Genomic DNA, 25637 nt, shown 5'->3' with positions numbered 1-25637 from the left:
GAGAACCCGTGCGCGATGTCGTCCGAAAAGAGAGCCGGCCAGGGTTTCACCTTCATCAAACGCGGCCACAGCGTCAGGACCAAGGAGAAGAAGAGGTAATCGCTGAAATCCAAATCCGACCTTTTTTCCTTTTTCGGACCTCCAGACTCGGGTGCCGAGACGGGGGTGAACGACTCTTACGGAAGGCCGTGAGAAAGTGTAACAGTCGGCGGAAACGCTTTTGTTACCGATCCCGAGCCTTCCGATCTCTTGAATCACGTCTCCCAGAGATTTTAACGTTGGTTTAAGAAATACAACTCAACGTAATCCATCTGAAAGAACGCCTCATCTTCACCGCCCTAAAGTAACCAAATCAAAACCAACCCTTTTTAACTTAATCATTTCAAATTCGTCAAATTGTTCATAAAAAATGTAAATTTTTGTTTCAATCACAGACAGTTTAATTAAATTCGATCTTTTCGAGTTCTTTCAATCCTTGATTTTATCAAAATGGAATCTGAAAGTAACTACTCAGTTTAATAAATGTTCTTGTTAATCTTTTGCTTAAAAAGCCATGAAATAATGTTGCAAACTAGTAGGTAAAATACATAACTCCTCTGGTTTTTATCCAATGCCGATAGGATTACAGTTGTTGGAAAGGGTAATTCCTCTTCTTCGAGGGTATGTTAACAATTTTGATTTTTACGCCATTATAAATATTTTAAAAAAAGGATGAAAAATCAACAAAAAGAGGCAGGTTTATTCAATTATATATAGGTAATAACTCATAAGGTTCCCTAACATTTATTATTGCTCTGTTCAGTTGTTTTCAGTATATCCTTCTTTTAACAAACACGAAAAAGACGACGAGCGAATTCGAGCTTCATATTTAAATGCAATACATAATTTATGACCAAGCGACGTAGCCAAGTAGATTAAAAAAATTTTAACAAGAAACAAATATTTATAGAATCGTTTTTTTTCCTCCCCCTAAAACCCCGAATTCAAATGTTTAGTCATTTTTGGGTTGATTTAACTCACGGATATTTCAATAGAGATCCAATATTTTAAAATTTTTCAGTATCTGATTTTAACAAAGTCTAATAAGTAGCGTTCAGTTTAATAATTTTCCGTCAATTAATAGTGTAGTTCAGTAGGCAAAGCGCATGACTCCTCTGGTTTTTATCTAATGTCCAAAAGATTACAATTGTTGGAAACATTACTTTTTTCTTTTTTTTAACAATTTTGGTTCTTATGTCATTATAAATTATAAAAATAGGGTTGAAATCAACGAACACTCCTCACACACACCTTTTATTTTATATTTCGGGTTCTGATTTGGTTGCTGATTTACGGCCAGATTTGTTCCATTACTTGTAGGTTAATGCTTATAAGGTATCTAAAGTTCTAAAGATTGCTAAGGACCGGTTGAGTTGTTTTCAATGCTTTACTTTTTTGTAACCACAAGAAAAAAAAATCTATGTAACCAAAAAACCCGAATTTAAATTTTGGTTATTTTTTGTTAATTCCAATCACAGGTAGTTTAAGAGCTTTTCGACCATTTTGAAATTTTTCTATCCTTTATTTTGTGCAAGTCTTATCTGAAATTAAGTATTGTTCAGTTTAATCAATTTTTTCAGTTGTTCTTTTTGCTTAAAAGTCGCAAAAATGACCGAATAAATAATTCGGACCGAATTAATTATAAGCTATAATCACAAGTTTTTAAACTCATAAAATTCTCTACGGGTAGGTTTCAGTTCTTTCCTTCGTTTAGCAAACACACAAAAAAAAAATCAATTCTGATGTCGATCGAGTTTCCTATTGAAATGCAATTCATATATATATATATATATATTTTATTTTATTTTTTTTTAAAGAAACAGTTGATTTTTAGGATCGTATTTTCACCCCAAACAGCCCCCAAAAACAAAAATATCATAAATATTTTAATATGGATTCGATATTTTCGCATTTTTTCAGTCACCGATTTTGTCGAAGTCTAATTTGAAAATAAAATGATAAGAAAATGACTGAATAAATTAGGGGAATTAATCCGCAAAATATATGAGTTTTTAAAACTTCAAACTATTTTACTCGAAAAGTTGTACGGAACATCGTAAGTAGGAGAATGTATTTTTCCACTTTCCTAAATTTTATTGGATTTCAGATATTTAGACATGCACTGTAAAATTGTCGAAGCTTTTCTCACAATCACAGTGTGACAATAGACTAAAAAATTAAGTATAATCTACATTTTTCAACCAATTATTTCTAAGAATTTACTTTATGTAACTTTACTATAGATTGCGAATACTACAAAATTTTTAGTACAAACAAGTTTGACATACTTTACATTATATATGTTGTAATGTATATTACAATTTATCCTGCGAGTTTTTTTAAAAGATGACCTTTTATTTTTACGCTGCTGATTTTATTCTTAAACTAAGTGTGGTCGTTAAGGTAATTTTAACGTAGTATCTTCTGGTGCTATTAGACTTTTATTAAGTTGACCCAATCTGGTGATCAACATTTTTTCAAATGTCAATTTAAATATTCATATTTTGAAAGTACTTTCCATTAGCAAAAAATGATACCAGAAAGTCAGAAATTCATAGATTTGTTCTAAAATTATTTCCTTCTTAATTCGATAATGTCTATTTATGTACGTGGTTAAAAAAGGAGAACATTAAAAATTTGTTTTGCTTCATTTTTTAAAATTCAATTTCAAACGACAACTATCAGTCAGTCACTACATAAATTGAAATGATTGACTTTTGAAGGAAAACTTCAATATCTCCAGAACGAAGTTTTGAGTATCTAGTACAATTTTTTTAGAATAAAACGGCTTAAAAAATGTCTGAAAAAATAGGGCCCAACATTTGAGAAAAAGATTACCAGGTTGGCTTAAAGCGCCAACTTATTCAAATTTCATTAGTGCCAGCAGATTCTATGCAAAAATTTACGTTCGGAACAATTTGAAGTTCTCCTATAAAATAGGCAGCGTGAAAATAAAAGGCAAGGTCTTTTATAAAAACTCGCACGGTATAAATTATTGATTCAAATGTCTTAATTTATTTGCATATGTATTGCAACAATCGGTATTGCATGATGTTAAGAAGATTTGAATGGCTGACTAAAGCCGATTTTACTATATCTTGGAGATTTTAATGATGGATCAGACAAATATGCGCATGACCTACCGATAGTATCAGGTTCTATTTTTTTAAAATAATTTATTCTTCACTTTTTCCTCTTAACTCTTGTTTTTCTTTAATTTTTGAACTGGAAGTTTAATCCCTTGAATATTCATACCAGTTATTTTTTGTTTAATAGCCTCTTCTGCATGCTAAGCTTTGCATAGAAAAAACTTCGCAAGTGGTTTTAACCAGATTAATTATTTGTAATTAGGAATGATTAAAGTTAAGACACATTAACATACAAATGTTATACAATTTGTGCTAGCTTTTCTCACCCCTGTAAAGAATGCTCAGTGGTTAAAATGAAATTAAAATGAAAAATATATGCACTTAGAAAGATATAGAAACGTTGATTATATATCATACCTAATATTCTTTTTTACAAAAAAAAGTTAACTTTCGTTTGGACGACGCCTCAAGAGGGAGGAAAAGTGCCCGAAGGTTAATTACGCTGCCCAACGATCTGTGAAGTTGACGCTTAATCTGAAGGTGCATAAATCCGTCATAACGTTTTAGTTTCCTTCTTGAAAATACAGTGATAAATTATTTTTCCGTTATGTAATATTTTAATTATCAGAATTACCGGTTTGCAATAAGACAGTCTGCCTTGGATTATCGCTCATGTACGTGTGACAATTATTACAATTGCATCTTTGGTGTAAAACCAATTTTATTTATGTTTATTCCCTTTTGAGGTCGTCCTGTGTGTTATATTAATTGAGCTCCGTTCTGGTCGGATGCGCGAACCGGGTCGCGTGCTCGTAACGAGTGACGCGTGCTTAAATGACCACGTGTAATGAGTGTGCTTTGAGACCCGAGACAAGCCACTGCTCTCCTTAATTCCCTAAGAGTTTCAATCGGCTTTATACGCCAATTGGAAAATTGTCGATTTGAACTATTATTACACAGTATCCATGCTTACAATAAATACTGAACTATATAAGTAAAACTGATTCTGTTGAAAATGGTTGTAAGTCAATTTTGTGTTAAACGTTACACTATGATACAGTTCAACTTACGAATTAATGAAATTTCATCCGTATTTTATGAAATATTCATTGGGTTTTAAGGTCGAAAAATTTGGTGAACATTCAACGCTTTGAAGCTTGGTTTTGTGTTATTTTCGTCTGTTTATCCTCGCTCTGTAGGTCTGGATGACTGTAACTGATGACGAAGAGCGAAAACGCGTCTCACAGATCGAAGTGATTGGAAACAATCAAGCTACAAACTGTAAATGTTTTATGAAAAAGAGGAACCGAGAAGTTTTTTTTTATACGATTTTCTGCTGCGGATTTTTTGAAAATCCAAAAAATGGTAATAGGATTGGAATATCTTCATTGATCAACAAGAAATTTTTGATTTTAGAACCTCATAAATTACACGAAATGGAATAAACTGGATCTTAGTTAATAAATCAGAACCGGAGATATAACATAAAACGTTTTGGAACTTTTAGTCTAATTTATACTTATTTTTCTCATGAAATGAGAGAAATTCGGCCTATTAACAGTTGTAATAATGTTGAATTTGGATAAAATATATAGTTGTTATGCTTTTCTATATTGAGCACCGAATATCGCAGGCAAAAAACCTATTGGTCTATTTTGATTAAACATTGAATAAGATGCGACGCGATGAGGTAAGAAGATAGTCCAGTTTTTAAATTTCTTAATTTAATTCTCCAATCAATCAAGGTTGTTTTGAAAAGAATTGCAACCACGTTTTTGGAATTTCTTTTTTCACCTTCATTATATGACTCCTCAAATCCTCATCGCTTTCAGCCATCAAAGTGGTTCAATCTGCATATCTGTTACCGTTTCTTCCAAAGATTTTAACTCCAGCCTTGGATTCTTCAAGCCCAGCACGTCGTATGATGTGTTCTGCTTACAGGTTGAATAGGTAGGGTGAGAGTATACAGCCCTACCGTACTCCTTTCGCATTCTTAAACCAGCTCGTTGTTCTTGCCGTTGCTACATGGTCGTTATACAGATTTCTCGGGAAGCAGACAAGATGTCTTGATATATGACGAAGGACTTGCCTCACAATGAAAGTCTTTAGAATAATCAATAAAACAGAACATACGTTTTCCGAAATTCCCCGACATCAACGCCTTGTTGAACGTCTAGCAAATTGTTAATTTTTATTTATTTCGATTTTTCGCCTTGTTCGTAAATACACAAATCTGACTACAATGCAATTTAAATAGTTTGTTTTTAATGCCTCGTTGCTCACATTATGAATAGAATGACTTAAATATAGCGTTTATTGTAACTATATAATGATTATGTATGATGAATAAATTTAATAGAAAAATAACGGTTGGATGGTTTGCGATTGTATGAGTCGTGTATGAACAGTGAATAAATGATGGAGTTGATGAGTTAAAATTTTTTGCTATGATAAGTTAAACTTATGAGGGCAAGCGAATATAACGCCGTATATGGCAGTGATGATCTACAAATTTCGGTAGTTATTCCTTATAAACCCTCAAAGTTGAGTAATGGATAAGAATTTCTCAATGTCTGTTTTTCTACTTTTGCCGGCTGCCCCGTGATCGATAGTCAATGGGAGATGACCCATGCAGGTGGATTTGTGAAAACGATGAGGACGGGTTGGGGATGTGGAAAGAAACGGTATTGGATCTGCCCGGGCCGGACCGGTTCCCCCTTGGGCGTCCTCAAAGGGTCAAGGCGATCCGACGGCGCGTTCAGCATTTGCCACGGAGTGACCGATTCGCCCGGGACGAACCTTCAATTATTGTCCCTTCAGTTTTTGTAGAACAGTGTTTTTCCGTGTAGTTCACTTCCCCGGATTACTACCTTCAAAAATTCTAGGCCGAAAAAAACTAAAGAAACTCCCAACAATGAAGTATTATGTTATCTCCAGGAAGAACAATTTATTACACTGTTCTTAAGGCCGTAGAAGGCAAAAACAGGTGAATTCCTCGTGTGACCGATTCAGCGACTAATAACAATTAAATTCAACCCTTCATCAAACGCTAAAATTCATTCCGGGCGTTACGCTGTCTGCGCTGCGGGGTTCTAATGAATAAGAAACGGTACAACGGGGACCGGTTTTCTAAAAAACTAAATAAAAATAAATACTACAACATTGGAAGCATGCGTTTTTAACTGTACAAATGAGTTATTGTTGGTGTACGCTTTTGATTACGCACTGCACTGGTTCGGACGTGACTCCAGGCTTGACGAATTGAAATTTCAAACGGAAGTGTGTCAGAATCTTTGCAGTTTGAAGGAACGGATCGTATCTGGATGAAGGAAATCGACATTAAAAAGTTGAGCTCTTCCAAGGTCATTCTTTGGACCATTAACTCTCATAATTGGTGTTTTGCGCATCGGTTCCACCCAGAAAGTGAAACAAGAATCCAGTACAAAATCCTCAGGATCACGAAATATCCATTAGACTTCTCTTTGTGGCAAAGGCGACCATCCTTTGGCACGTTTATCATTTAATAACGCGAAGGAGCAGAACTGACGACTATTACAAATCAATAAACACGAATTTAATAGCTTCAACAATTTCACATAATTAATATGATCATGAATGTAATGTATCATAAACGCAATTTAAAATAATTGCTGAAAAAATAATTCACCCTACTTGGAGAGAGTGTTGTCCTTGGTATTTAGTGATCAGCCAATATAATTTAATTATATACAGTACTGTTGTAACCTTATAAAATTGGCACACTAGCTTGCACTTTTCGATTGCATTGAACTATTAAAACACCACAAAAAAATCAATTATCAATAATCGATTTATTTGCTAATAGGCTATTAGTGTTTTAGATCTGCTTGTTGATCTATATTCCATTGTTCAGGTTTTTGCTTGTTCATTTTGATTAATAATATGTAAGATTAAATAATTAACCCACATTATATTTACTTTCAAGCAGATAGAGGTTTTGTTAGTACAATCTGAACAAAACAATCGTAAAATCAATTGGTTCATTAATCAAATTTATTTATTTATTTTATCGCTTTCCCCAACAAAAACAACCATGGCAAAATGTATAATTAAAAAATGCATTTTACAGTGTACCTACCCTAAAATAATTTGAATCGCGATTTAATTACAATGAAAGATTAAGATATGTTTTTCATTTTTATGGAACATTTGAATGTAGGATAGATTTATTTATCACCAAAACATCTACGAAAATTAAACTTTTTAGATGTTCGGTTATCGGACTCGGGGCTACTTTGGACTATTAATGGGTTCCAAATTCATACTCAGTGAACAGATACAGATGAAGGTGTACCCTCAAGGAAGTCTATTAGGACCCATACTCTACACAGCATACATCGCAGACTCTCCTACACTTTCTGAACCAACCTTACTACCTATGCGGATGATACCGCCATCCTTTACTCTCTCTTTATCACGTCATATCAACCAGAAAGGGGCATACATCATTCAAAGTGTGAAAAATGACAATAAACATACAACATTGTGAACATGTCACTCTCACCCTTTGAAGAATAACCGGAGCCGTTTATTCTTCAAATTCTGAAAATAACATGTTCACATTTTTGTTTATTGTACATTTTTGCTTCTCTCTTTCAGCCAGCTCAGATGCGGAAGTACTCAAATAAGGAACTTAGATCCTTGCACTACACAGTATACACCGTTCCTCTCGTAAAGATCTCTATGTAGAGGTAACATTATCCATCTGTAAACAAAAAAGTTCCATTGCATAATCATTTCGAAACTTACGTAAAAACGCTGTAGTTTTTCTTACTTACATTTACAATTCTGTTCTTAGAATCACATACATCCCACCATAGTGGATCATTTTTACTTATTCTAATGATACCAGTGGCTAAAAACCTCATAATGAGCAAAACCCTACAAAAATTCCATGCTTTCACACTCTCCCCGTCTCTTATTCCCGCAACGTTATAGTTGACCACCAGTTTGGGTTCAGAAGCTCTGAGTCTACTTTTTAGCAGTACCAGTGGCTCTCAGGAGTGCTATGGAAGCTTAAGTCCTTCCTTTGGTCCTCTTCTGGTTTTAACATTCTACTTAAACACTACTTTCAAGTAATCACTGATTCTTCTTTACCGCATGGACGCAATATTACCACAAGGATATATCTTAGGACCTATCCTCTATGCACATTGTACACCACCCCTTAGTTCTTAACCTTTTGAAACTCTCTACTGAGAAATTCTATACGTATTATACCGCCATATTTTGCTCTCATAAAGACCCCGTCATCTCAACCTCCTGTAAACCCATCACATCCCTTGAGCAGTGGTCAAAGCGGTGGAACATTAAAATAAACATACTTTTTCACCTTTTGAAGAAAAACCTCTGTTCCTATCTACCCATTTCCAATCTAATGAAGCTCGCTATTTTTGACTGTAAAATGGCAAACGTCATTATAACTCAAGCACACGATTGAAAAGGCAAGAACGCAACTGAAGCTTCAGAATTCTTTAAAAGCAGCTGGACAAACGATCAATTGATTACAAAATAAACGATTCATTTATATCACCATTCAGAGACCCATTTGAGCAAACAGCATCGAACTTTGAGGAACAACTAAATGTTCTGAAATCCTGCGTATCAGTTCGTGAAGAGCCCACTACAGCTATAAGGCGTTACATAAACGTTTTCCTGTGACACAAATCCTCATGAAACCTTTCATCGTGAGCCCTTCCAGATAATTCTCCCCAACAATTGATGCATCACTGGCGTCGTGACCTCCTAAGTGACAGTGAGTGTCGTGTGTTAATGGAACAGGTTTAAATTTCAAAATTTTAGCCGATATTTGCTTCAAAATAATCTTTTTACACTAAGTTTAAAACAGTTTTGTGGGATTAAATTAAATGATTTTGTTTATTTAAATATTTTGGTATGTCATTATCGGACAACGAGACAGTAAGCTGTCATCAATTTACCATAACAAAGGGCAAAAGAAATTCTATGTATTAACGAAATAAGTTTCGAATTCGAAAGTTAATAGGTTAATAACAGTCGTTTTGTTATGGTAAAAGTCCATCTGGGGATGACGGTGTCGCCGGTCGGGTGACCATAAACGTGGGCGGGCGCGTGAATGTGTCTCATGTAGATGCGAGTGATGACTCGCCCAGATTCCTTAATTAAGAGAAAAAGAAGAAAAAAAGAAAATCCCACAGTCACGACCGTCGTCACGTTTGCCCCTTCAATGGTCGGGTCGTTTTGTCTACACGAGGCCCTTTAGGACTTTTCCTCCCTCGGCAATTGCTTAATTCATCAAGGGGAAAGTAGACAATGGGACACGCTGAAACAAAAATTCAAACCGTGTCAACCCATTTATGGGTTGGATTAGAGGATTAGAGAATCGGTCGACTAGTTGATCCGGCGTTAATTCACTCGTCGGACCTGACATGTTTTGCGCAACTGTAAAAGGTGTGCCATGAGTCCGATCCTATCGTCCATTATGGTTGGGCTGGGGGTCAATCGTGGTATTTCACTCGCCCCGGTTTATGGACCTCGTTTGCATAATGGTCTATAGTGGATAGTTCGATTGCCGAGGGAGGAAGGGTCACAAACGACCAGACGCGCTCTGATGTTTCTTATATCGTAGTGTGCTCGTATTCCATCATCCTGTTCCCCAATCACTTCTAATGTTGCCCTTTAATGTTTTTAGTTCATAACCATTTCCATTGCTCAATGTAAAATTTGGGTTAATATTTACCATGTGTACAATTAATTTAATTAATAATTGTATAAGTTTGGTCTCCATCAGTTGTTCATTGCATTAAAATATCTGGCTATCAGTTACCTTGAACCATATTATTATACATATTAACCAAATTATTATTATACACTCTAACACCATATTTGTGATAGGATTTACAATTGTTTCATTGCTTGCCCGAAATTTGATGGTCCCTGAAGTCCAGTTAAGCCTCCAGGTTTTGACCAGACTAAACTGGCGAGAAATAACAGACACTTAAGGCTTAATGTACCATAATTATGTCAATTTATTTGACCTCTAATTTCTATGCGGATTTTAATTTTTTAGTTCTGTTAACGAATTTATAATCTCTAACATCTTAGAATTCATGCTAATTGGTTTTAAATAAAAAATTAATTAATATTTCTAATTTTTTATTAATTTTTCTGAATTCCATGTTCAAGCGGCGTTGTAATACTAATAATACAAACTCATGAATTGGTACGAGGAAGAGTTTTTCAATATGAGACAGACTCTGATTCTAAGATTCCAAGACTTTTTCTTACATTAACTCTATTTATAACCACAGCTTATGACTTCTCGCAGCTTGCCATTCCAGGTTTTTCGAGGTCCGAGGTCAGACCTCAGGCTTATCCGTATTTGCCATGGATCGAATCCTGGCACATCTCTTGGCATTTTATTTGGGATTAAAACTTTGGAAAAAGGTTTTGTAAAGTGGTTTATCTTTATCTCTTTGTCTTTCTAACTCCCTCTCTCCCTCTTTCAATTTCCCTCTGACACACACAAGTACACCCACTTTCTCACTCTCTCCTCTCTCTTTCTCTCTCTCTCTCCCCCCTCTCTCTCTCTTTCTTCCTATATATATATATATTAAGCTAACATTATTATAGAGTAGTATTACCTTCCATTTGGATTTGCTTGTGATATCACACAGTCTCTTATCAATAGAAGATGGTTCAGTTGTGGTAAATTGGTGAATTTCCAACAAAAATAATTTGCTATAACTTTTATCACCCGGGGAGGCGTAAAGCTGGACACCTCAGGCAGCATCCGATCATAATTGTTGTAGACGCGATCAATGGTTGGTGGACTTTAAAAATAGAACTGGGGGCATTTTAAACGAGCCTCGACAAAAAGTCATGTTTCTTGGGTCGAGCCGGATTCGAAATGCCTGTGGATCCCCCGAGATAATACTAGGGACTCGTAGAAAAAACGTGACATGAGGCTAATGAAAGGTATTTTTCGTCAGCCGGCTCTCATTACTTTTCCCCTTTAACAAACTCGCATATCCATTTCTGGCATGAGCAATTTGATCGATTTCAGAGCCATATAGGCTCGAATCCTTTGCCTTTTTGTACGTTAGATATTTGCCAATTTTTGACTTGATGAGTGCGCAAGTTACGACTGACCCGGTCCTACGGACGACCTTGCTCCGCAGGATCACGCCAACGTTGTACCGAGGACGGTACTAGAAGAAATAAAAAGGGAAAAAATAAACCTCACGTTTTGTTACGTTTTGTTCTCATTCTGGGGCGGACCATTAAAGAAACGGTACAAAATTCTTTTATTCCACTTTCAACATCGACGTCTGCAGGTCTGTCAGGACAGCCCTTAAATCCTGAATCTACTCTTTTGTACTTTAAAATGGCTGAAAAAAAGTATTTACACCCAAGAAACTATTTAATTTATTTTAGCGTATAATGTGAACCAGTTAAAGCACGTATATGAACCAACATAAATAAAAATCTTTAAAAAAAACTAGGGGTATTCCAATTTACCTATAATCCAAAGATCTAGTATTGTACTTTGTATTAAAAAAAGGGTATACGAAGGATGAAAAAAAAAATTTCCGCTAAACTAAGCCCGAAGGACACGTGCATATGAAATCAGCCGACGCTGGTAATAAATGTGAGGGATTAAGGGACAAGGTCTCGAGGCCATCGTCGATTAAGGCGGGTTATCCGGATGAGGTTGTGTGGAGAGGGCTCGCGCAGTAGGGTTAGGATGGATCGAGAGGTTGTGTGGAGAGGGCTCGCGCAGTAGGGTTAGGATGGATCGAGAGGTTGGTGTGAAAGTTTTGGTATCGGGTACGGATCAGTTCGTTGACAAAGGAATATTGAGGTCGTTGATGTTGACGTAGTAAGGATCTTTGACGATTTGTCTGAGGAATTTTTGATTGGAAGGTTGGATGCACTGGATGTTAGATGGCTTGGCAGAATCTAACAGTTCCATTACGTATGTCCAAAGAGGTCTCACTTAAGTCTTGTATAAGGTTAGTTTAGTTTGGACGGTCAAGCCAGATTTTGGCTCTAGAAATACCATACCAATATACTTTTGTTCAAGTCTTCTGTTGAGTTGTAGCCTCTTAAATGTTAGATGGGAATTCCATTTCAGTCTGTTGTCTAGGCCCAGCCTTAAGTATTTGCCTCGAATGGAATTCGATTTTTTTTTATGTTGATGTCCAGTGTAGGGGAATACGTTTCAACTCGAATGTACACTGAGTACATTTTTTTTCACTCAGTGTTCTCCTCCACTTTTTGCATTCGTCTTTTGGAAGCTCAATGTGTTGTTGGATATTGGACAGAGCTGGTAGAGGATTCAAGTTAAGGACAAAATTTCGGTATCGTGATAATGTTAGTAATAGAGGTGTATAAGTAGAATAGCAGTATAAATTATATAAAGGAAGGGACCAAGACTGCTTCCTTGTAGTACACCGGCTTGTATCCTCTGACATCCAAGAACTAATTGTTGCAGCTCAATCTGAAGCAGTGGATTGTTAGGATTTTAGGATAACATCATATGGAGTGGGTAGGAAGCGTTTAATAAGTTTATAAAGTATGCCCAGGTGCCAGACGCAATACTCTTTATTTTCTAGAGTATCGAAAACTCTGGAACCTTGTTAGGGCGTGGAATATAGTGGCCGAAAACCGAATTGGTAAGAATGTGGTGTTTTGTATAAAAGTTAAATCTAACTTGATTTAAGACGTACAATTCAAACATCTCGTTCACCTAAAACACATTTACTTTGTCGTGTCATTCTCTATGTTTACAAATTAGCCTTTTTTACAAAACCAATAAATCTTCCCTAACAGATTTTTGATAAATAATGAACAGCCGGGTTCTCTCGCGATAGGGGAAAAGTCAACCCGAAAAAATTAATGCACTATGCAAATAGAAGCACGTAAATCTCGTAAACCCGGATAAGGTCAGGTTTACCCTTGGAACGTCTTTTTCGAATTTTGATTTCTGTATTTAACTAATAATCCCCTTTCTGGCACTTTGCTTATCGTATCTGAAGACTTTCGTGGTGCTTCGTCTTTGTCAGTAACATTAACGCTCGACTGAGGGTAAAAAATAAAAACACGGAAATTTTAATCAGGCCGATAATTATATGATGTAAGACTGTTTCAACTTGTTGAACGTTAGTATAAAATGCTATGATGTATTTTCGTTCATACATTTTTGAAAGGTTCTTTCTTGCTTTTAAAACGTTCTGATACCTCTCTCGTCCTTATTGCCAATTTGATTAGAACAGTCAAATTAATTATTAAAAACCATTGAATGGGGCATGTTTATAACATTTATAAAAACCAAAATCAATACTATAAATTTTAAAAAATTAACTAATTCAATTTAAAAACTGAAATTTAACAATAATAATGAAGAATAATATCTGGATTTTCAGAATCCAAAATAGAAGTGGCTTCTTGGTATAGCTAAAATTAATTGACTTAGGAAAAAAGGAAAATAGAAATTATAGATTACATATTTCTTCTTGGTAGTCGATTGCAGGTCTTATTGGCCTCCCTGTTTGTAATAAAATCATTTTTCTCTTCTTAACCTGTTCCTTCTGCAAATATGAATAAGAGCCCATATGTAAATAATTAATAATATTTTAATGATTATTATTATGAAAACAACCCTTGGTTCTTTTGTAACTCACTTTATTTATGAATAAAAAAAGAAGTGCGTATTTAGGTTGAGGGTGTTTGTTGTCATTGATTGTTGTTTATAGTTATAAATATGTCTCTTTGTCTTTATGACATAATAAGTCTGTATGAAAAGTATTTAATAGTTACTGCTGAACCCTGAAGACGTTGAAATAAATATATCGACGAAACCTTCGCATAAAATAATTCTTTTTAAGACTTCACGCTGATCCTCATAACCATTATTTTAATGCAGGTGGATTTCGTATATTTTAGTTAAAGTTAATACTGGCATGTTTTGGTGCGGTCGTTTGGTATACTCGTGGAATGTTTTCGTTGTTTAGCGTAATAGAATCATTATTGCTTTTGTTTTTCATTAATGAGGTTTCGTTGTTAATGAATAATTGTTCTCATCACTTCTGAGCTTCTGGCTATACTCAAAGCCATTAACATCATTTCTCTTCCACCACTCACCCATGTATTTAACGAACATCTCTCTAGATCCAGTCACCTAGGATGCTCTTATAACACTAAAAAGGAAAATAGCCTAAATATTACAGTCCTGACTATGCGAAACCAAGAAATAAAGCTTTCGAAAGAATGAATCTTGACTAAAGGTTAACCTGGACTGCACACCATAAGAGAACTCACGACAGAGACTGGTAGAACTTGGGGGCTAATTTGTAAGATGACCTTAATGTAGTCAGACACATGTTGTAAGTTGCATGCGTTGTCGAACAACAAATGCAGGTGATCTACTATAGAAAGTCTGAAGAATAACTTGCTAAAGCATCACTGGTGATCTAAAAACAAAACACACAGTCGCAATGGAACGAATCCTCAGTCTGCCATTACGATATTAAAAAGATAATAAGATGAAAGATTAAAAAAAAAAAATTCATCACTATTATTAAAAAGGCCGCAAAATATAAAGATGAAATCAAATAAGAATAACCTGGAGCTTTCCTATAGTATAAAGATAGTATAAAGTATAAAGGGCTTAATAATGAGCACCATCCCTCGACCCATCAGGCCTATCTTTCAAGTCATTGAAACGTGCAAATAAATAAAAAACATCCCAACGTTGCAATAATAATGCTATCCAATAATCAGGCAGATCTAAAAGATCGGAAATGATAAAGGAATTGGCACAAATAGGCATAACTATGAGCACCACATAGCCCGCGACCCTAACTCAACCATCTTGAAAGCCGAATTACTAGCCATAGAAACGCGAATTATATATTAAACATCTCAAGGGTGCAACAATAATAATACTACCAGATAGTGAGGTAGATCTCCAAGCTTACGAGATCAACTCAACATTTGCCCGGAATCTACTAACCCGGATCTATACAAAGTCTACCGATTAGGTTGGTTAGGAGGAAGTTTTAACCTGCGAGACTGCAAACTTAGTTAACTAACTAGAGAAGGGTGCCTCAAAAGACAATATATGCCTAAATCCAGATTGTAACATAAATTATAGCAATATAAAACAATCACTGGAATCTTGAGTTACTAAAAAAGACAAGGATTAATGGAATAGTATGCCAGGCATGAAGGAAGCAAAAATACTACTTGCATAACCAACCCACTGGTAGAAAGAGAACAGCCTGTTCAACAGAAAGCAACTAAAAATCCACTAAAAATACAACTTTAAAAAATGGGATATACATGATGACCTATGTCTAGAAGACGATCTAGAATATGATCTTCTAAGGAACTAGCCCGCAATAGATAGACAAAGGCTGTGTTACCTAGAAAAGTCATTCTTTTCGAATAACCTCTTTTTGCCTGGAACTATCATTGAATCAAAGGACATTTCTTAAACCCTCATGAATTATTTCAGTTTGATAGAGTAATCTGTAGAAAACATGATTCCGGTTTCATTTCGTTTAAGTAAAATATTTTGACAATAAATTCAACTTTTAGTTGGAAAAAACACTAAAATTTGTATGCAAATTTAGATTTAGTCATATATAAGGATATTATAAAAGAAAAGAAAACACTCAGTACTTTCGTCAAGCTTTCTAGACTAACTCTATTATTATCTGAATTTATCTCCTTCATCAGAACCTTGAAACTATTATTAATAATTCACAACAATTAATGAATTATTAATAGTAGTTTCAAAATCCGGATGAAGAGGGCTTGACTAGGAACTGATTTTATTACTTTTAAATTGGCCTTATCCCTGAACGCTTTAATACAAAAATATAATAATATAAAAATAAAAATAAAAAATTTTTGTCGAATAATGTATTATAAAAACATAAATTAATATTATAAAAAACCATTATAAAAAATTAAATCAATAAATAGAACACGGCGAAACTCGGCAAACCAGCAAAACGCACAAGCGGTGCCGAAAAGCAGCTCGGTTTGGTTTTAACTTCTGCTCTTCTCCCATCCTATGTTTTATTTGTTGCCCATAAAATGAATGTAATACATCTAAATGTTTTGCAATTGCAACAAATTGCATATAATAACCTTATATTACCTGTTAGAAGTACGTGTTCACTTAGAAACATTCCCTCCAAACCTTCCAAAAAACAACCCTCCAAAAAGTCAAGGGTGACAACATGTCAAAAATTTTCCAACTTAATTGTTATGATTGCGATAGTAAATATATAGGACAAAGCGGTAGACAAATTAAAACACGAGTTTTAATGAACACTTGCCTAAATCGTAGATATTTCCTTTATTTAAGGACTGTACATGAAGTAAAACACAATTTCCATTTCAATTCAAATACAAAGTGTTACACAGTTTCAACAAAGGGAGGAAATTTGAAATAAAAAATGCAAAATTAAACATGGAGATAAATGCATAAATAATACAATAGATTTGATTTACTTTCTATTTTAAATATGTCCTACACAATATTTGTCATACGAATTAATCAGTAATTTAAAATTATTTTCGTACAGTATTTATTAAGATATTATTTAGTTGTGTTATAAATCACGTTTTTATCCCATAAGAAATTGAGCTGCATTAAAAGTTTTAGATTTTTCATTGGAACGTCGCGTGGGCCGTGGATCGGTGTTTAATATGTTTGAAATCTGGATCTTTGAAAAGAACAAACTGTATTAACTATCTTTTAAAGAGATTCAAATGCTTATTGTTCACCAAAAGGTAAACGCTTAATTTTAGAATTGTATTTTCCATTAAAATATTTTACCAATCATTGGTTCATCGTCATTTGAAATACGCAAGTACACTTTTGTCACCGGGATCGAACAATGAAGGAATCTGTTGAGTGTCTTATTATTGAATATGCATAACCATGATGATATTCAGATCCCCTATTATGAAAGGTGGTTGGTTTCGATACCTTGGAAGATTTTTGAAGAAACTATAATAAAATTAATTTTCTATGAATCTTATCTGTCATTTAAAAGATAAAAAGATTTTAAGTCCAGCGGCTACACCTCCGTTTTAGTGAGAGGATCTTGTTGCGTATGGTACGGTACCTCAGTCTAAATAACCCTTTTCTGATTCTATGATAGCTCTTAAAAAGAAGCTTTTGTTTGCTTTAGATTAATTTCTAGCGCCTAGCTTTGTTTTTAAATTAGTATGTATTATTTACCAAACCCTTACGTTTTATCGTATTTTTTGTACTTTACCAGTTGTGAATGGAAAACAGGGTAGTAAAAATGCTATTTAAATTAATCTCCCTCTCGAAGAAAATTCTAAGTCAGAACAAAAGCTGAAACTTCCGCAAATGTACAGAATGACCGCTAGCAGTTCAATTGTTCAAAGCCGTCATGGGTGGAGTTGATTTGATGGGCAAAAAGTCCCGAATTATCACGGTTTGATAGAAGGACAATGTAAAATACTGACTCAGGATCATACTAAAATAAGGATACCGAATGGCATAAACTGACACCACTTCAGTTCCGACATGTTATGGCCTGGGGTTTTATTGGGAACTTATCAAATAGAGTATCACACCGCACATTAGAGTAGGGAAAAAGTTGAATTGGTGTAACAGATAATTGTGATGGCAACTCTTCACTGTGGCCCAAACTTCGCTTAATACAGTTGTTTAGAGGAAGGTGGCATGACGAAGGTTGGAAATGGTGTTGGGGAACATTGGGTTTGGAAGCGGTCTCACTAAACACATAAAAGGAGGCGAAAAATGTGCGTAGTAGATAGGTCGTGTGCGTGTCCCCACAATGGCCAACATTGGTCGGCCATTGTTTTGTTTCCAACCAGTTGTCAATAACATGTAAACAGCAATTATACACCCTAGGCAAACACGAAGCTGTAGCAGCGATTTACTCGATCAAGATATTATCCACCACACGTCATAGGAAAAATAACCAAATACTGGCCATTGAGTCCGTGATGTGGAGCGAAACTCATGGCCATCGTGGCATGGCGCAGATTGGTAGCCAATTATTGCTCATAACGTAGGGGCTATAAAAACAAAAGGGAGAAGGTATGCCAGTCCTACCAATAAAATAAAAAATATACCAAAACTAGTATGTATTATGTGTAAAACGTGTGATATTTTTCTGTGCTTTACAGCAACTCGTAACGCCTTTAATGGTTATCATAGAATTCAAATGCATATTTGATTATTAAAATCTTCTTTATTACAAATTAAATTATTTTTCTAAGAAGCTGCGTATAAAGATTAGGATAGTGAGTAAGAACTGCTCAAAAGTACTGAACACAACACAAAAAAGTAAATACATAAAAAATTATTCAGTAACAATTTTATGCTCCTGAGAAGAATAAGAATGTTTAAGAATATTATTTTTATGGAGTTCTCGATAATAAATTTTATGTTGGGTGGTAATGAAGGGAGAGAACAAAAACTGGCTGATGAATAACGTCATATCCATATAAGTTGAGATTATTACAGATGTTTTTGAAATATTTAGCGACATTTTTCCAATCGTCCAATATTAGACGTTCTGACGTGGGGTGGAATGTTGATGTCCATCCTTAGGGCTTAGGAATTCGGTCTAGGCAGGTTTCACCAAGTTTGCTACAGATCAAAATAAGTTATTTCCGCATCAAGTTCCATCCAAATGTCATTGTATTTTAACAACTTTAACAAAAGTTATTTTATTTGGTGCATAAATCTTTCAGATCTTTCTTGACCTTTTCAAATTTGGTCCCTACATTTCCTCACTCCCACTTCAAAAAATGGCCCTTGTATTAACACGGTATTTCTCCCCAATTATCTCTCCTGCCTTGAATTTTTTGTTGACCAACTGGTATTTATAATATCATTTATTTAAACCCGCCCACGAACTCAAGATCTCGCTTTGCCCGAGGCTTCAGTCCGATTAGTTGATAATTTGGTCTAGTTGGTTACAAGTACACCGATTTTTTTGCTTTGTTCTTTAATGATTTGAATGCTGCAAAAGAAGAAGGGGCTTGGTTAATTTAAACTATTTAATAAAATCCTAAATTGAAACCAATTCGGTTTTTAAACATCAAAAAGCACAGAATGTATCATTTTTAGAAATACAGCATGACATCATCAAAAAGTAGAATTTTATGCTTGAAACTAACAGAATTGCTAGAAATTTGCTTAATTTTTTAAAAAAATTTAAATTTTTTTTAGTTATCATGTTTATAAAAGATTGCATTGTTTTTATTAATTATGTGTTTATTTATGAAATAACATATTATGCGGGTTACAACCGTGTAACTATAGACTATTATTTATTGAAAAATGTTTTCCTATCGGCTCGAAAGGAAATTTATTTCGTATCGGTGTATTTGTCACTTCGCCTTCGCCAATAAGCTTAACTTGAAAGGCTCCTGATTCATGAGTTCATTTAGGAGTGTTCAAATGTCTCAGACCAGGTGACCTATTGCTTCTCAGAGCGAGCATAACTCTTTTATAATTGACATTCGTTCGACTGAAAGATGCCCGGAGTTAAAGACAACGGGCTAGAAGAACGTAAATTTCTAGCAAATCTTAACGGATATTATTGCATAAGCATCTCTGCAATTATATGTACAAATCCTCTTCATAAAAGAGTGTATATTTTTATTGGACATAATTTTTTTTTGCACAAGTTGAAATGCAGATCAGCTACTTTCGGCAATTTTTTGTCGTTACTTAGAACTACTTCTACTTAGAAGGGCTGTAGTGCCGTCTGTAATGTTGCAAGTGTTGTATTGTCTGTTGGTAACACAGTATAAAGCAGAAACAAGATTGATCCTAAGAATCTGCCCTGGGAACATCTGCCGTTATTTATGATAAGATTAAAAGTTTAAAGTTTACATTTAAATACACAAATCTCTTCTCCAACCTCCCTCTCTCGCTGTATCTCTCCCCTTCCTCCATTCTGTCTCTCTCTCTCCTCTTCGTCCATTCTAGCTCTCTCTCTCTCCCTTCCTCACTTCTAGCTCACTCTCTATCTCTCCCATTCCTCTCTTCTAGCTCTCTCTCTCTCTCTCTCTCTCTCTCTCTCTTTCCCTTCCTCCTTTCTAGCTCTCTCTCCCTTCCTCCTTGCTAGCACTCTCACCCTTCCTCCTTTCTAGCTCTCTCTCTTTCTCTCTCTCTTTCTCTCTCTCTCTCACTCTCTCTCTCACTCTCTCTCTCACTCTCTCTCTCACTCTCTCTCTCTCTCTTTCTCTCTCTGTACATGATCATTGCTTTCGTATTGAAAGAATGAGAAGAACCAAAGTTACATTTATAATTCAAATTTATTTTCCATTTCTTCAATCCCTTGTTTTCTGGGGTGAAACCTACAATGAAGTTAATGAATAAGAAGAAAAATATAACCACGACCAACACCTGAGTTTTTCTGTTGGATTTAAATCTCTTGGCTAAAAATGCTCAACCTTTTGATCTTTATGAAAATGAGATCACGTTTAAAGATGCATTTGACTTGAACTGGGGATTCCGGCGGGGTATCCAATTATGTTGGGTGGTCAGAGGGGACATGAGACAGTGCCTACGTGCTTTGACTATTTCAGACATCTCAAGAAACCATCTATGTGAAAAAGTTGAATAATTTTTATCTTCACGGAGTAGTAATCTTCAGTAACTTCAAACCGGGTTAGAATTATGAGACTACTGCATATCTATCCCTACGATACAATTGCTTAAACTAGAGACTATTATTAGAGAAGAACTAAACAAGAAACGTTTTTTAAATTTTAGTCTTGCTGTTATTCGACAGCTTGTATACCATCTAAGCGACTTAATTTTTTTATAAAATTTCTCAGTTTGGAATGAATTTGTTGTGATACTCATTAAACGAACTGTGTAGTAAGTAATGCGTCTGAAAATTTTCTTCTAAATATTCCTTTTAACAATCCTTGTTTACTAGATAGACCTCATAGAATAAGAGACAGCTATCCAGTGAATTGTACTGTAGAATTTAATCAAACCCGAGGTGGACAATTGTCCGAGTGATTAAATCCAATAAACCTTTTTTAGACACCGTAAGCGCGACTATTTATCAAAATAAGAGCCACTTTCCAATTGTAACGCTGCCCTTTAGAAAGTGAGGCTGATAGCCGTTTAGTACGAACTAATATTCAAGCATGGGCCGATGATGATTGCCGGTTCCGGCTCCCACCGCAACTGGTTCCTGTTCGTAATTTTTGTGGATAACAGCGCTTTAAGAAACAAAATTATGAGCGCTGCCCAAGCTTTTCGTCAGTTTTAAAAATGTTTATGGATGCGTCTTTAGCCGCTTTCTAACGCAGCCACAAAAACCGTCTTACGTAACTGGCTATTACCTTCATAAACGGATGAACGAGAAAATTAAGACAGTTACAAATTGATCTAGTCGTTTTGTATTTACGAGACTCCATCGAGCATCTCATACATCACAATAATAACAAAACAACATAGTTGTCACTTATCGATAGTGTATATACCTCTGGGCGGTTTGTTGGGTAACCACTGGAGAAACTTCATATTTTCTTTAATTGAGACTACCCCTTGATGAATATTAAAGCTGAGATTGTAAGAAATGATAAAATACCAATGATGTCTATGATTAAACGGAGAAAAATTCTCTTCAAGGTGTTTTTAATTTAGATATTACATAGGCTAATCATTTAGGAAGACCTTGTCCTTTTTTGAACTAGAAACCTAATGAAAAATTGTGATTTTCATCTTTCTTACGAGTTCTTTTTTATGAACAATAGGATTATGTGCGAAAGTGGAAACTGAAAAATTTCATACAATAGTTAATGATGGCGTTGCCTCGTAGCAGTATTTTTATATGTTCGATCATGAAATGAAGAACCTTCACCATCTTCTATTTCATGCATGATGGTGAATTATTGCAGATTTCAACCCAGGAGTATTGATAATATGTTCAGCTTGATATATGCTTTCAGAAATCATAGAGCCCGAGATGTTCTGACGAGGATTGCTTCGTTGCTAATTCTCATGTGCTCAATCCAAAAAAGTTATTATTTATGTAAAATCATATTAACTTCAATAGTGAATAAACGAGAATGGTTGATGACGTTTTGGACTTTGAGCTTTAGCCTCGATGGAGATTAGAGTTGTAAAAGCAAAATAACCTTTACTAAAAAGAATAAACTAAAACACTGTGTGCAACAAGTCGACGTGCTTGAAAACAAAATTTGCAGGAATATAAGGAGAAATGTCTTCTCTCTCTCTCTCCACACACACCACACACACACACACACACACACACACACACACACACACACACACACACACACACACACACATATATACATACTTCATTATACTTTTTACAATGTTTGTGTTCATATTTTTCATATTTCATATTCGTGTAGTGGTACAAACAATGCAATGTGCTGTTTTTCGTTTAGGGCGGGGGTTCGATGAGGTTTAGGTAAGGATTAGAGACAGGTTAGGTTAGAGTTAGGCTTGTTTTGGGCTATGGTTAAAGCTTGGGTCAGGATAGATTATGTTTGAGTTACGGTACAGTTACAGGAGGGATTAGGTAGGATTTGGTTGAGGTTAGATTAGGTTTGAGTTGGGATAGGTTTAGGCTACAAAACCATGATTCAATTTTTTTACGTGAAGATGAGAATAAATGCTAGTGGATTGCGAGTTTATCTTCGAAGATGACAGATTTTGTTTAAACATGCTTCTGGGGTGCTTTTACCCTTTCGAGGTTTTGTAGTTTTGCAAATTTCCCTTCCAGGAAGACTTTTTGCTTAAACTTCTTGTTCAAGTTCATCAATGTTCTTGGAGAATTCATCCCTAAACAATCAACATCCTTATACAATTCACAAGTAACTAGTTTTTTAACAGCTCTGCAATGCGTTTTTGGCATTGGCCAAACTAATTTTTTTCAAAGGTTTGAAAAACTGCTGTTTGAAAACTACCATGAAATTAGGATGCAACTATTTATTTGCCTCGAAACGCTAGTGTCACAGAACACATAGATGATGAAAAAGTTGAAAATTGGTTTACAATTTGAAAAATAATATTCACTCGCTATATCTTAGTTTTTGAAAAATACAAAGCGTTTTCCATCAACCTATCGAAGTTTTGTTGTAGTTTTCCACCTTAAAAAAAAATCCCCCTTGAAGCAATGCTCCCTGTGATTGCTTCGACACGATTCAAGAATGAATAATGGATTACACCGACCATACTCCACCATACCGTGATCATAAAGACCTCCACTTACGTATTCTATACTCGGCATTGACTGTTGGAGAAAATTGGATCTTAGACAAAGAGAAGAGATACAACACGAATAGACATCTTTGTAAACTGTATCGATAAGTTAAGAAATATTTCAAACATGTCGAATGACTGTTTTATGATTTATTTTTGAAATTTGTAGCAACAATTGAAATAATTCGTTTGTTTTTTGCGATTGTTTCGCAGGTGATCTTAAGTTGCCCAAAATTCTTTTCTGTTGTGCAATGACCCTGAGCAAACAATTGGGTGTGGTACAGTACACATACCGTAGATTTTTAATTTTTTTTATAACTCATAAATTTGATAAAAACATAAATAAATAAAATAATAAATATGGCGTTCGAGGTATCTATACTTACTGACTTTAAATTATATCTAGCAATGTTTCTATATTTACCCTAAAAATGAAATAATTTAACGGTAATTTCAAAAATCTTTGTATAACCTTTTAAAATCTGCATCTGTAAAAAAATGGAACATGAATTCCTGTTAGGATCTAAGAAAGAATAGCCGAATGGGTTCGAGAATTGGCAATTGGGTTGATCAAATCAATTAAGAAATTAAGTGGATATGATATATGCAAGGAAACATTTTAAACGTTTAATATAGGAGAAATAAATTCATAAAATGTGACATTTTATGAGTATAGCATTAGCAACAGTTTCATTGATTTGGTGACTATGTTGACTGGGGGTATGTGATGACTAGAGAGAAAGGATGAACCAGGGATTTCAGAAACTATCAAAGTTTCTATTCAATAAAACTAAATTAGTTGCAGGGCTTGAAACTTATGAAGTTACTGAAAACAAGATTCACTGAAGATTCCAACCCCCTATAGAAAATTACAGAGTCTGTAAGTTCATGAAGGATTAAGACCAACAAAATATTGATGTTTAAGGTGATTTGAAGTTTAAAGTTTAAACTGAAATCATAAAATATAAATTATTATAATCTCAATTAATCTCAGATATATGAGGGAAAATGCAAAATAACCTTTTAGAAATAAACATTAAAGTAGAATAACGTGCCATGTAATAACACAAATAAGATCCACAGGACAGCCTGGATCTTACTGGATAGGTAAGACGTGCAACATGTACATGAAAATACGTGAATCAGTATTATCTGCCATGACGAGACTAGCAAAACGATGATTTACAATTGTTTCCTGGTGTAAAATTGACCATCTCTTCCATATGCCCTTGAATTTCTCTTTCTCGGTGTCTGTAGACATTTTTATGACATTGGCGACTCAGTAATTACTACTTGATTTACAAATTATAATCTCATTACCTTTTCTTAAAGCAAAGATTTATTTTCGCCATGAAATTTTTGCAAAATTGACAACTATTCGGGCATAATGAATAGCAATTGGGAGAAGGAAAAAAAACAGTAAAACTGGTAAGGAAGAATTACGATTTAGGGAATGGAGTTGTCCAGGTGGAAGGAAGTCTGGAGGAGCCGGTGGTCAACGCCCAAGAGGTTCTCAAGGTCTCGTACAGGCGGCGCTCTTCCATTGTCACAACCATCGTTGATCCTGGATGCCCCTTTCACCGTATTTCTTGCCGTACTTCTATCTCAAATCGTATTCGTTGCCCCTTTCATCCACAAGGCTACTGAAGACAATGTTCAATTCCGAAAACTAGCTTTTTTGTGGCCAATTAACTTTCCGACTAGCCTAAGAACGAAGTACCTAAGTACGTACTTTAAATTTTAAATAGAGAAAACATAATCCTTTTAAATTTATCATAAGTTTGTTCGTTCAACTAGTAGTATTTTTTTACGATCTATCTATTCAAATATATAACGTGGAAACTTGTTGCTGCGGAAGTTTTGCTACCATCGCTATCATTCTTGTGATAGATTACTTTTCTGTTTAAATTATCACCGAATTTTGTACGATTCTAGAACGAATATCTTATCATTTATGAGCGTTTACATATAGAATAATTCCGGCGGAAATTAGGGTATAAGCCACATTTCTCTCACCTACCAAACATTCTGCATATAAGAACGTCATCTGTCATAAAGCATTATTTATTAAATTAAAGTTCCTGGTTAACAAAAGGAAGAAATGGTGTTGCATAACATTCTACACCCTTTAGCCCAGTGAGAACAATATTAAAATTTTTGAACTTTGACTAATGAAGACGGTGAAGAGCCAAGACGCGCCT

The 25637-nt window shown here is 34.9% G+C and overlaps 1 protein-coding gene across 1 annotated transcript in view; it reads left to right on the top strand.

The window, feature by feature from the left end:
• LOC106663408 overlaps positions 1–25637 on the top strand; it is a 410261-nt gene continuing 384624 nt past the window's right edge. The window contains exon 1 of the mRNA XM_024227078.1: positions 1–95. Coding sequence (XP_024082846.1) covers positions 16–95 — 80 coding nt within the window. The 5' untranslated portion in view covers positions 1–15. The remainder of the gene's footprint in view (positions 96–25637) is intronic.

Source organism: Cimex lectularius, unplaced genomic scaffold (genome assembly GCF_000648675.2).
Source record: "Cimex lectularius strain Harlan isolate CLEC.00 unplaced genomic scaffold, Clec_2.1 scaffold199, whole genome shotgun sequence".
NCBI classification, from domain to species: Eukaryota; Metazoa; Arthropoda; class Insecta; order Hemiptera; family Cimicidae; genus Cimex; species Cimex lectularius.
This window is presented reverse-complemented; position numbering and strand designations above follow the sequence as displayed.